The sequence below is a fragment of the Venturia canescens genome, chromosome 4 (assembly GCF_019457755.1).
Source record: "Venturia canescens isolate UGA chromosome 4, ASM1945775v1, whole genome shotgun sequence".
NCBI lineage: Eukaryota > Metazoa > Arthropoda > Insecta > Hymenoptera > Ichneumonidae > Venturia > Venturia canescens.
In genome coordinates, this window is record NC_057424.1 from 22,556,796 (window position 1) to 22,570,785 (window position 13,990).

At 36.8% G+C, this 13,990-nt stretch overlaps 1 protein-coding gene across 1 annotated transcript; it reads right to left on the reverse strand.

Annotated features, from left to right (window-relative positions):
• Positions 1-243: 243 nt before the first annotated feature.
• Pkc98E (Protein kinase C) lies at positions 244-13,959 on the reverse strand. The gene is made up of 11 exons (XM_043417840.1): positions 13,836-13,959; positions 13,593-13,715; positions 12,267-12,627; positions 11,576-11,636; positions 10,583-10,820; positions 8,195-8,226; positions 6,809-6,879; positions 6,349-6,490; positions 5,577-6,173; positions 4,721-5,313; positions 244-4,525 (listed from the first exon to the last, which is right to left on the reverse strand). The coding sequence occupies exons 3-11, from the start codon at positions 12,597-12,599 to the stop codon at positions 4,361-4,363; spliced, it is 2,232 nt and encodes a 743-aa protein (XP_043273775.1). The 5' UTR covers positions 12,600-12,627; positions 13,593-13,715; positions 13,836-13,959; the 3' UTR covers positions 244-4,360.
• Between the last annotated feature and the right edge of the window lie 31 nt (positions 13,960-13,990).

The window sequence follows — 13,990 nt, forward strand, 5'->3', positions numbered from 1 at the left end:
CGCGAGTTCGTTTTCTGTTTCTCGAAGCACACGAACATTTTTTACATGTGTAGTACGTATATATTATGCTTGCAACGCGGATTGTCGCCAGCGACTGTAGCGGACTTATCGCGAACTTTCGTTCCGGGAATATGTGTATATATTTATTATTTCTATAAGACGCCTATGAATCTCGTCCGTCATAAAATATAAAACACAGCGAAACACTCGGTAATATTATGGGACGAGTGAAATGTACAGAGCAAGAGGAGAAATTTATGTTTTTATTTTTATTCGACTATACATCGATAAGTGCGTCATGGGAAGGTTTGTTCTTGCATGGTTGATGAAAAACAAAAAGTGTAAGCCTCCATCGTTGATAGGAGTTCAATATTTTGGACTTTTTTTTGGCAACCGCTTGTTGTATAAAAAAATTATTCAAGCCCCGAATTTATTCGAAAGGGCATCCATCATGGGCTATTGAAAAGAGGCTATAATCTCTTGTTTTCCATTTCAAGTATTTTCGCCTCGAGATTATTTCTTCGATCCATGAATATTTGAAAAAATTCTCAATCTTGTCGAGTACGTTAGTCGGTTCATATATACATACTTCGATATAATAAGCGAAAGAAATCTTTGTGCGATTTATTTCAGGAATTAAGTTTCACCGTGTTACATTGAAAGTAAACGGAAGAATTGTCGATAGTTTTCAAATGAATTGTTCAGCCTCTTTGACTCATTGAATGCGATAAAAAGAAATTATGAAAATTCGTACTTCACTGGGTACACAGTGATCAATTGCTGTCAGAAAAAAGCCGGAAAAATTTTTCTCCGGAACGACTCAACGAGTGACACTCGTATTTTTTTTCTCTTTCTCATTTTCAAGTCATACGAAAAACGATAGGAGGAATACACAGCAGCTTTACGAAATTATAACGAAAAACATTGGCCATGGAGGATTATTGATTCTCCATCTCGATGATGTACACAATTCAATATAAAGACGTAGTCTTGACAATCATTTTTCTCTCAATAGAGAAGAATATTTTTAATTTTCCCATCGCTCCACACGCGTATGTATTTATATATACAGGGTGTTCCATCCACAGACATCCAAACCGAACAATGTGACAGGAGGGTCGTCCCAAAACCAACAATATTTGTCACGAGTAAATATGAGATCGAATTCAGTACGATTTCTCCGACAATTTTTTTTGTTTACTTACGACAAAAAATGGACAATTATTTATATGGCTGACGATCTAGCGAGCCTGAAGGAGCAAAGAAATTTAATTTTAATTCGTGAATTATAAAAAAAAGTCATTCTAAATGATGTTTTAGTCTTTGAAAAGAATGAAAAGTGAAAATTCGATTGCTTTCCCTAACTATGATGAACAAGAAATCGAAACGAATAGTTTGGAAAAAGTTCGCTACATTTAAATCGATCAGAATTCATCCCCATAAGCAATGATTAGTATTGTTGGGCTTGGTCATACACATAAATGACACACGCAATCCGCGTACGTCCACACGTACACACACACACACACACACGCATTAAACGAACACACGGTGGGTCCCATTTTAATAACAGTCCACGCAGATATTCCCAGAAAATTTGTCTTGTCTTGGAAATAAATGTTTCGCACTATATTCAAGCTGTTTCGGGGGAAAATAATATTAGCGAGCGCTCATCACTCGGGCGAGTATTTTGTGGGTGCGGAGATTCGTGACAAAATTTCCAAAGGATCGTCCTGCACTTGAGCCAAATGCAAGTATTTAGTTAGCGGAATAACACAATATATGGAGCAATTAAAATGGGACACCCTTATATAATTTATATACGTGTGTCTATTTGTACATATAAATAATTAATTCATCAAGCGAGGGTCAATATAGCGGAGAGCTCGAGACCCATGTAAATTCAATTTTTTGCTCGTACCGACGATCGACGTCCGCTCTCTCTCTTTTTCTCTCTATAAATGTATTTTTTGCCCCACTTGGTCAATTATAATTAAATATATATTATATAACGTATATATAATCCAACGTTAATAATCAGCATTAAAACGACAACGAATTGACGACAACAATCGATCTCTTTTGACGCTCGAAAACCCATCAGTTCAGATTTCAACGCCATATTTATATCTATTACAAGTAATGGCTTTGTTATTATTAACGTAATTGCACAACGTGAATTGGCGGAGGAAATCGCGGATATTCACTCAATAATAATAATAATAATAAATATAATACTATTGCATGATACTAATACGGACTCGTGAGTTACGTTACATACTCTCTTCGTAGAGATTAATGACACTTAATTCTAATACCGGTATCTATGTTCGCGATAGTATCACTTCTAGCAGAGAGTCACGATATTTCGGATGACTAGTCGCCAGATTCCCACACTTTTTTCAAAATAATGAAATAAAGATTAAAAAAAAAAAAAAAAAACATAAAAAAAAATACAATAATAATATACGACATAGCCTCAAGTTAGTCTAACGTCGCGTTGTGCTTCGGAACCTTGTGTCATTTGATCATGTCCGGAACGCGAAATACGCGAAAAATCACTATCTCCTTCGCAATCTATACTTATGATTATTCGTAAATCTTCCAATTATCTCTTTTGTTCTGCTCTCGTGAATTTCTAGTGAATATTACATCGAGAGTTCGGAGGTGATTGTTCATCGTTCTCAAATCGCATTAATTTTCTCGCACCTTAAGATTTAGCCATCAACTTAAAATTAATTCACAAGCTAAATACTTTTTTTTTGACAACGATTAAGTACGACGAATCACCCGGCTGCATGGCACAAAGTACTCACACAAGCATTTATTTGTATAGTAACGCGCGTGTATATAGATTTATTTTTGTTCATTTTTCTCTAAATTTTGATCGATCGAATTTGCGCATCGACCTCGCGAAAAACAACAAAATTCTCAAATTTTATAGATCGTTTTCACCTTCGTGTTGGACACTTCGTGGAGCATTGATTTTCTTTCTTTCCCCTTTTTTTTTCATATTCATTTTTTTTCTTATACGAGCAAAAGTTTTTTCACGTTTCAAGCCATCAATGTTACCTAACTAGAGACAACGACGTACGATTAGTTTATTTAAACAGTGCCCCTATTGTTCTTTGAAAAAATTTCAAGGAAATGCAACGAGATTTTTTGTAGTTTCTTCCTTTTCATCACTCGCAGATATCAAAGCGAAACGTACCATCGAATAAATTTACCTAACGGCCCGGTGAGACTGCAGAATGTCTCACCAAATTTGAAGCTATGAGATGAAAAAATCTGAAATCTCACGGGCCTTTGGCTCTATCTTACTCTCTCTCATTTCTTCTGCAATTACGTTAAGCGTAGCTAAAATCGGTTACACACACACGGACTCGCACAACCGCACATTCACATGCATACAATAAACAGTTGGGGCCCCGAGGCTCGTCTCATTTGGTTTCAAGCTTCATTGCTTTACGTTTTGTTTCTTTCACTTTCGACATATTTATAAAATGCTTCTCAAGTTAGCGACAAATTTCGCTAATTTAAACAACAAGAGCAACTAAAAAATGTACAGGATGAACATTGACACTGATGAAAACAAGGTCACGATTGCGAAAATAGCAAGAGGCCATATTGAAAATCAATTTATATTCGCACGCTCGAGAAGAGTTGTTTGTTTGTTATTCTCGCATCCGACAGTTTTCTAAACGTCGTCCGTTTTCGCAACAGTGCTCTTGACAACAAGAGGGGTCGGCAACCCAATAATATATTGATGATAAATGTAAACCACGTGCCAAGTGAAAAAAGGGTTCTGCAGTACCGATTTCGAATCTTTTTAACCAATTTATATCTCATTAAGTATGAAAAGAATGAACGAACAAGAGCATAACTGGGCGATCGCTTTGCAGATTTGAGCCTGTATAAAAAGATGAATTTATCATCTTCGTTCATACGCGCCCTTGAAATTCAACGAATTGGATAACTACAAATTGGATAAATCCTGATACACGATATTCCTTGCGCCTGCGTGAACTTTTCGACTTTCATGACGGGACGGGACATACTCGTAAATATCTTAGCGAACACAGTACCCACACAGGAAGCCAGGGGGGAGCCCCGCGCTTTTGACGTATTGTACTCCTCGGTATTTGAAAAACTTTCAACGATTACCGTTGCAAGCGTTACTCATCGGTGACTTGGGTCCTACACCGTCGATGTTACAGCGCAGTTTCAGATGAGTTTTCTTCTTTTGTTTTCCTCTCGATGCAAACTCTGCACATAAAAGAAACTGACGTCTTGTTCGACGTCGAAATATCGTCACTGTTGTGTTTTTTCTTTTACTCGACTATTCCATGCGTACTCGGAATTAATGATTGCCGAGTCTGGACGTTTTGAAGTCATTATTGACAAACGAAAAACCCTCGAACTCGTCCTGATTTATCGCTTCGACGATTCCATGCTCAACCGGTGTCAGTACCGGCTCTTCGCGTGTAAATTCAGCGTCGAAATTCGTCGTGTCCTTTTCATTATTCTGAATAATTCCGAGAAACGAAAGAAGAATTAAACATGAGTATCATTGAAACTGAAACTTTTCTTTGAAAATCAATAACAATCGATTAATAATAAAATGAAAAATAAAAAAAAAAAAGCGAAAGTGGTTCGATAAAACATAAAACTTCAGAGTTGTTGAAAAGCTTTGAAATAGGAAAGAGACTTGAGTACTAACGATTCTGGGCCTGAAGGGTGGTTTGAGTTTCCGAGCCTCGAGGGCTTTCCAATCCATCATTTGGAAGAATGGATGTGCTTTTATAGCTTCCTCGCCACCATTTTCATTGACGCACCCAAGACGGCGGGCTGGATTTTTAGTCATAAAACCGCGCAATATTGATACGGCTTCGGGGGCCAACCAGACCGGATAAACGACATCATCGTGAAGTATCGACTCGAAAAGATCATCCTCGTTGTCCGCCTCGAACGGCGGTTGACCAGCCATCATTTCGTACATTAAAACACCGAGTGCCCACCAATCGACGCTCGCACCGTATTCAAGTTCTTGGAGGATTTCCGGTGCTATGTAATCCGGAGTACCGCAAAACGTAGATGTTGTTCTACCGTCGGTTATGCCTTCTTTGCACATACCAAAATCTGCAAGTTTACAGTGACCCTCCCGATCCAGGAGTATATTATCCAGTTTGAGATCGCGATATATGACGCCGTGCTTGTGAAGAAACTGGAGAGCGAGCGTTACCTCCGCGGCGTAAAAACGAGCACGAGCCTCGTCAAACTTTCGGGCTTTTTGTATTTGAAACATCAAATCACCTAGAAAAAAAAAGAACAACAAACGGTCTTTGGTCAATATAAAAATGGCAAAATCACCCCAAAATTTTGATGATTGACTCGTTTTGTTATTTCTCTTATTTCCATTATCCAGTCACTCCCAATCACAGTAAAGAATGATCTCGCATTATTTGAAAAAAAATATTTTATGGCTCGAACCTTGTAATTTTCAATGGATTTTCAAATGGACATATTAAATTTTCTTTGTTCCCCAAAAATGGCATGTTATTCATCGAAATAGCTACCTCCATTGACGTATTCCATAACGAAAAAGAGTCTCTCTTCGGTCTGGAAGCAACTGTGGATAGCGGTGAGGAAAGGGTGATTCGCGGCTAGAGCGAGAATTCGCTTTTCCGTCATTGTGCAATCGACGTCATCGTCTTGTATTATAACATCTTTCTTTAATACTTTAACCGCATAAACTTCGTTCGGATGTCCCCGTCGTTCAGCGAGCATAACTTTGCCAAAACTTCCCTTTCCCAGTACTTTGATGAAATTGAAATCTGACAAATTGACTCTTTCCTTCGGTTCGTCGTAGTTACTTGTTCTTCTCGCTATTTTTTCATTCGTCTCTTGGGCCGTGGCACTCGATGAGTTTGTATCTTTTGGCCATAGGTTTGCGTGCGTCGTCGACTCCGTTTGAAGCACTTCCTTCGACGTGCCCGCTTGTTGAGAACCTGCGCCTTTTTCACCCTGAGCACGGTAATTTATACGCGGGGTCTTCGTCTGTTGATCCGGCGAGAATTTTAACGTACTAAGAATCTCAGCCATAGCTTTCACATCGATGCCGCAATTGTTGGCCACGTTTTTTTGACATCGTTTGTGCACGTTCAAGTTGCATACTACAAATAAGAAAAAAAACCGTGTTACGAAGATACGAGGCTCTTTCAACCTGAATTGTTCTCCTTCGCACCTCCCCAAAAAAGCTTCATTTTTGGTGAAATATTTATAAAAATAGTTCATATGGGGTAATGTTTGCTTTCCTTGAAAGTTATTTGCATCTTTTGTTTTCATTACCTTTGCACTGGAGACCCTGCTTGATGAGACCATAGAGAAGAGAACCACAGTGATCGCAAAATGTGAAGAGTTTGTAATTGTGGACCTCGAACACATGAGGTAAATTTACGTTAAACCTTTGACCTGGCGTCCCTTCGCTCGTCTGCAATACGAAATTAATTTTAGTTTTCACTGTTTCTTGAAATGACGAATGAATAATTCGGAATGCAAAAAAATAATAAATCAAAATTAATGGACGATTTTGAAAAAAAAAAAACGGGTGAAAAAACAACCGAATAAAAACCTTTCGGTGTTCCGTTTGTTCCTCGTGATACGCTAATTATTCCTGTCTTATTTCGGAATAAGCGATCAATTAAAAAAAGGGATAGAATTGAGAAACGGATTGGACAGGAACGAAGATTGAAAAAAAAGTTTTGAGAAATTTTTAAATCGTACAGATTTTCATGGCTCTGTGACGTACCTCATCTCTCATGCCAGGGCACCTTGTCACGACTAACTTGTGACATCTCTTGTGTACGACGCACGTGCACACTGCAACAGAAACACGAAAAGAATTGCCGTTTTCTGTTTTTCCCTAATAAGCAAATGTACACCGAAATATAACGTAATATAAATTATAAGAAAAGAAAAACAAAGAAACTCATGTAATTGAATAAATTAAGAAAAAAGACTGCATAACCAAAGCCCATACGCATGCATTTTTAGCCTCGCCGGACTCATTGCACGAACATGAATATAAAATAGTACAAATGTATAGAAATAAAATGAGGAACTGGTGGATGGAGTGAGTTACATCGTATGAGAAAAGATTTCTCGTTTAGCGTCACCTTCAAAGCGATATTCCTGAATCGCTGAAAAAAAAATCATTCAAGGTCCGAACTGCCAGCATCGATTGAAATATAAAAACTTTTTTTATTTCGTTTTTTTTTCTCAATTATTCCGAATCAGAGTCATAAAAAAGGCCATCGTTCCAATAATGTTAAGAGCTTTAGTCGCCTCTGGTAGCTCGTCGCCAATCAGTCCGATAAAAAAAAGTCTTTTCGACTATGAATTTGATTTTAAATTATCATTGATCATTTGCTCTGAGACACCTTGCACATTGGCATCGTTTCATTCGATGCTGCATACAAAAAAATAATTAGGCCGGAAATATCGACAAATTTTGTATACCTCACTCTAAATGTTTGTTTCGGACTTATATAAAATCGATGAAATACGAAAAAATTAGATGAACATACACAGTTTATAAAATTAGTCAACAATTCCAATTAATTGGTAATTACAATGTAAATAAATTAATATGCAAAATTTTAATTCAGTTGAATCATAAAAAAATAGTTTTTCATCGACACCTGTCTGGATTCAGGCATTTTAATGATGATTGGAAAAAATTTGGAAAGAATTGAGCACCCTTCATATGCATCCGGTAAAATTCGGATGTAGCGAATGTATTTTCAATCTTCATTTGTCTCATGTCTGTACGTAAATTGACTTGAGCGAATGTAATCGAACGACTGTGAGTATGTGACAAATCGTTTTTTAATAAAAAATCGAGCATTTTAGAATTCGATAATACAAAGAACTTTAAGTAACCCAATTATACTCTTCCAACTGTCCTGTTTGCGATGTAGTAACGACGCTGTCTATCAACAAAAATGTTGGAAAATTTGTATATAAATTAAAAAAAATGTAGTAAACGATGAAACGGATTCTCTCACAAGCAAAACGCATATGCATGTAAAAAAATATATACGCTCACAATCACACACACGCATACGGTGGATTCTGCAAGCGGGTATACAATAAGTATTTAATTTGTTAATAACGTGACTTGTGTCTTTCTCACCTTGACACTGATAGCCCTGCTTTCCGAAGCCCCTGAAATACAACAGACAAAAACACGTCACATCGTATCCGTGATTTCCCATTTGAAAACACGTTACACGTATTCCTCTGTCGTGATTAAAACACATGTGGCAACGGGGGCAAGTGATTTGTGAAGAAAAATAAATAACGAAAGACTCGAAACTTGAACTTCGAACACCATTTGATCGGGATCGAGGCGCGACAAACCCGAAGTTTCATTTCGACATCAAAATTACGATTCGTTGTCCCGATGGGTAAAACAAAACAAAAAATCCGTCCACGGAACTAACTTTCGAGGAAGGAATGTAACAAAATATTGAATACTAAGCTAACTAAGTTATCACAACAATAAACGAAAGCCAAATGTGACATGAGCTTGACTTTTCGTCCAATTATAATGAATACACGTTTACTGTACTAAATTATTAGACGTCTGTTGGAAAATCATTTCTACACGTAACGAGAAAATGGGCTGAAAAATCCAAGAATTAATCTAATTTCTTGCTTGCTGCTTTTTTGAAAAAAGTGTTTACATTATCGTGTTTCTTTACTGTCCATCATTTTCGTTGAACCTTGCGGATACTGTTAATAAAAAAAAAAAATCTTATGCATTTGTCGTTGCAAAAGAAGAGTTATGGACAACTCGATGTTCTTCCTTTTCCATGGATTCGAGCTATTATCTATCTCGGACTGGAATCGTTTCTGACAAATTCGTACGTGTTTTGCGATAGTAACACAATTGATTTTTCTTCTCTTCTGTCTGTCGCGAAGCATGCATTGCCAGGTGTGTGAATCAAACAGATCGATTTTTTAGAGAAAATAATATACAGTAGAATTTTATGGCAATGTCACGAGTCGTATAACAGCACTGCTTCATACAAATGCGGCAGTTTTTTCTCAATCGGTTCACAGATCAATTACTCTACGAAAATACAATTATTTACGTTTACCGAAATTTTGTCACAGCGATGTTAGGTACGTAAACGTAGATTGAACAATTTTTGTTGAAAGATTGTTCTGCTCACCAATCGCATTAAACAAAATTGCGTGCCAACGATCATTGCACTATCATGACGTTGTGCAATATGTAACAATCTTAAATTAAACGAATTCATTGAAAACTCATTTACAAACGATTCCGTAGACATCAACATTTCCAATTGACTGTATACTATTTTTCTTAGCCTTCAGCAGCCTCGGAAAAACTAAAGAGATATCTCAAAGATCCCTTTTAGGCACAAGCGTATAAAAATAGAATAAGACCAATTATTACCCACATTCATCACGGCTAATGTATCTCGGAAAATGTTTTTTATGTTTTAAGTGTTGGTAGGATTTTGCTTGATACTTTTAACGTTTTGTCATTATTAGCAAAAGTTCGATTGGGTGAACCATAAAAAAATCGTGTTGTGTGACCAGTACCGAAGTACCCCAGCCTCAAAGATGTCATATTTTTTTTTTCCACAAAGGTTTTATCTTATGGAAAAAATTGTACCGAAATTTGAAATTTTTCACGCTACACTGTTCGAAATTGCAGTCTAACCATCGACTACAGCGTTTTTTTTTATCGTTTTCCCAATGGGTCAATTATACACGCACCGGCAGCAGTAGTATTATTATCGATAGTGCTGCGTTCGAATGAAAAATACGGATTTGCCAATCGCTCTTTTTCCCAAAAACAACACTGCCAAATATGCCACACCCCGAGAATTATCGCACCACGACGTGTATTCACTTCTTGACTAAAGCTTTCGAAATTGGAGTTGAAAATACGTAATTTGTCTATTTTTTTTCAACGAAAAATTCATCAGAATTTCGGTCTTTCTAGCAATAACGTTGTCCCACATGAAAACAGGGGTAATATTTTTTTGTTGTCTCCTTTTTCATAGGATCAAAGTATTCCTCAAGCAGACACCTTAAAACAAAGCACGTAGTCTAAATTGCGAAATAGGGATAATCTTCATAATGAGAGGTTTTCACAAATTCCCGAATTAAAGCTTACAAGATAGTATTACGACGGAGTGACCGGAATAATGCAGGGTACGTGTATTGGGATATAACTTGACCAAGCATGCATATAGATGTGTAATCGATCATGGGTTTCTCACTCAGCCTACACCTATACCATTTTCAAGCGATAAGAGTGCCCAAATCCCCACAAGGAAGTTCGCTACCAAGATTTTCAACTCTCACAAATATCCATGAAAGATGGTCTGGCATTCTCTTTTCATTTGGTCTCCTTATCTCCCCATTAAATTCATACGCACACATTCGTTCTTGCCAGCTTGGATAATTGACTACATCGAAGCCTGAAATCAGCTCCGGTTCCTTATTACTTCTTTTACATTTGATTTCTTCTTCCACATACCAAATGAATTCACGGCAGTGAGAGCAGTAGTGCGGTTGCCTCAGGAAGGTGGCCATGAATTTATGACCATTTACTTGATGGACTCGCCGACGCATAGCACCGCGACGTCGATTGAAGCCTTCCCGTTCCTTGAATTCCCTTGGTTTTCTGCTGCCTGAGATGAGACTCGTAGTAGAACCCATAGTCAACGTACTGATTCCTTCGCCCTCCGTTCCGGCTCCGCACACCGATTGCTGATCTGTTTTCACAGAATTTCATTACTTTTACATCGTCATTTTTAACACGTACATTTATATGATTTTCGTTTTTTTCGTGCGCTCTCAAAATCTCACAACTATCTGTTATCTCGTTTTGAAAAAAGACTTTCGGCAATAAGATATACATCGAACTCTGATGAATTTGACAAACATTTCAGTGTTACTAATGTCACGCTTACTACTCACCTACCTGGTTTTTTCTTACGAGATCAATTTTACCATTTAGAAAAATGGCCACATTTCGAGGGAAATTATTTTGCGATATCATTCAAAAAATTTCATTATTATATCTAATGTCGAAATCGCACACTTAATGTTTTTCATTCATTCATTTTTTAAACTTTTGTTCGGAAATGGACTCCCTCCCTACTAATGCCGTGTATGTTGACATGGAAATCATATGATGCAAGTTACAAGAGACTGAGAAAAGATGAAAATTTTCAAATCATGCGCTCTAGAGTTACAATATTATTTTTTCACCCTTTTCACATTACTACACGAACGCGTCAATAACGCTTGCATTACTAATAATAGTCGCATCACTATTTACGCGATGTCATTATTCGCTTGAAAATATTGAATTATTTAATAACTTGTTTGCCATCACGGCAAATCCTTGAAATCAACGTTATTAGTACGTATTGTCGCACAAAAAATTCGTTCGTACTCCACCGCATTTCCACGTCCCATCACTATACGAGGTTGAAAAACTAAAGGAGAAAAAAAAAACCCTCACCTTGATTGCTCCATTGTAGATCTATTCTTATCCGGAGTTTACCGTGAGGCTCGAGGTTCACCTGCAACGTGGCGCAACAAATTGTTTCAATATTTCCTTTATTTTTCCACTTAGCCGGTCATTGACGTGTGAATGAATCGAAATATGATTAATTCATGAAATTTTTTGGATAATAAACAACTGAACGTATAAACGGATGAAGATTATAGATTTAAAAGTTTTTGAAAGCTTCTGTAGAAAAATCAAGTTTTTTGAAATAACAGTTTTTGGAAAACAACTTGGCCAGAGGAGATAACTTTTGTTTAGTAAATGCGGTCCAGGGTTTGCAGAGACTTCATCCCGATTTTGCTGTACAGAACTCAAGTTAGATACTTATGTTTTGTTTCAGATTACTATAATCACGGAATCATTCGTCATTCAGGAAGCTCAATCGTATGAATTAATCATGAACATTGATAGGTGTGAAATGAATAACTCTTTGAAGGTGATATTTCCTATGTCCATCGTCCGATCGAAATAACAGATTTTTCAGATCGATTTGAGCTGTGTTTTCGTACAGAAGAGAATTAATCATGTTTTCTCCAAGCCAGTATTATCTGCTCCAGACTTGTACTTAATTACATAACCTTGCTGTACCAAAAGTTATAGAAAACGAATGGTGATGGGTGGTGATGCTAAACTCTGTACAAACCCAAAAATCAGTGGTCTCGTCTTCTCTTATTAGAAGTTCCTCGATCGGTATACTACAGTTTGCTACAAAGTCGTCGGGTGGTATTGCCGCATTGTGAAATACCGTAAGACCCAGCACCGTTGCATCTTGGACTTCATGAACAAAACTCTCGTTCCAGACAGGATCAAAAGTACGTTGTTTGATGGACGTGCGATTCAGACGATTCTGATCGACATGAAGAAGTACATATGGGTCAAGAATTGGTGGTGCATCCTGCCAGAACTTGCGCTGTTTGTCCGTTGCTCTCAGACCAGAGGCCTCGAATATCTCTACTTTCACTGTTCCGGTAAACATATTCTCTTTGTGCCCTCAAACGGATGATCTATCGAAATTAGAGAACAAAAATTTTGAGTTATTTGCAACGCACAACAATCATTGCAAAACTACTAATGTCAGAATTAACATACTGGTGATAGAAAAAGTAGTTCCTAGATTCTGGAATACTTTTCATTAAATTTAGATTGGTCATTAAGGAATAGTTTTCAAAGACATTTCAAATAATTATGGATTTTCCAATGATTTAAACATCAATTCCATAAGGAAATAAAAAAAATCCTGAGTGAAATATCTGTTATTGTTTAAAAAAAAAAAGACGAATTACTTGACCATGAATTGTTTACAAGTACTATTCAACAATAGAACACACAAAAGTAAAGGAAATTAATTATTGACCCGTTTTAATTTTTTAAAAGGCTATGAAAATAATACATGCGAATCTGGATACGTACAATTAAATAACATGAATTTTATTACCAATCATAAGGTCATTTCTTCAAGTCTATATATTAATTATTTTGTTGGTTTAAAACTGTAAAAGCTTCTTTTGAGTTAATGTTGTTACTAAAAAAGTTTCTATACAGGATATTTGACATAATTGAAGACATTGTAACTAGTTTCCATTCCGATCATTGTATACAGCTGCAATTTATAAACACTGTTTAACCCATTGAGAAAATATCCCATATGAAATTGATTATACATATATTGAAAAAAAACTTCCTAGCAATAAAATAAATAATTCCCTGTCCACTAAATAAATGAATGTTCATGAATATATTGAAATCTGAATCTTGCAATATTTCACGTTCAAACTGAATGAATTTGTCAATGATTTCATTACGAGGACAGAAAACACCCAAACGACGAAAAATGATTGCGGTTTTGACAGATAGTGTAAAGCCACAATAACAAACATGAATAAAATCAGACACATTCGAAATTCACGTCGACATCCGAGTATTCGTTGAGATAGCTTAAGTAAAGACAAAAGAACGAAGAATCACTCACCTGAGATAAAACTCACGATCCGTAGAATTTCCGAAATCGTTGGACGACGTGTGGAGTTTCACGATCGTAGACAAGTGAAAAAAATCTCCACTAGCGTCACGGTTTAGTTATAAGATACTCGACCTATATATATATATGTATTTATATACAGATACACAACTGAAGTGTTTCACAGTCGAAAAATTCGTCAATTGCTTGTTTATCCTGAATCCGATGAATTTCCTTCTACTTCTGCTTGCTTACCCTTTCCCTCCCCCTCACTCTTTCTCTCTCTCTCTCTCTGTTCTCTATCGTGCTCCCGTCAAAATATATATCTCTCTGTTTGTTGTTGTGTCTCTTGCAATGTATCGCGAAAAATGCCGCGAGGGCGGCAAAGCTCGCGAGATGTTATTATTTTA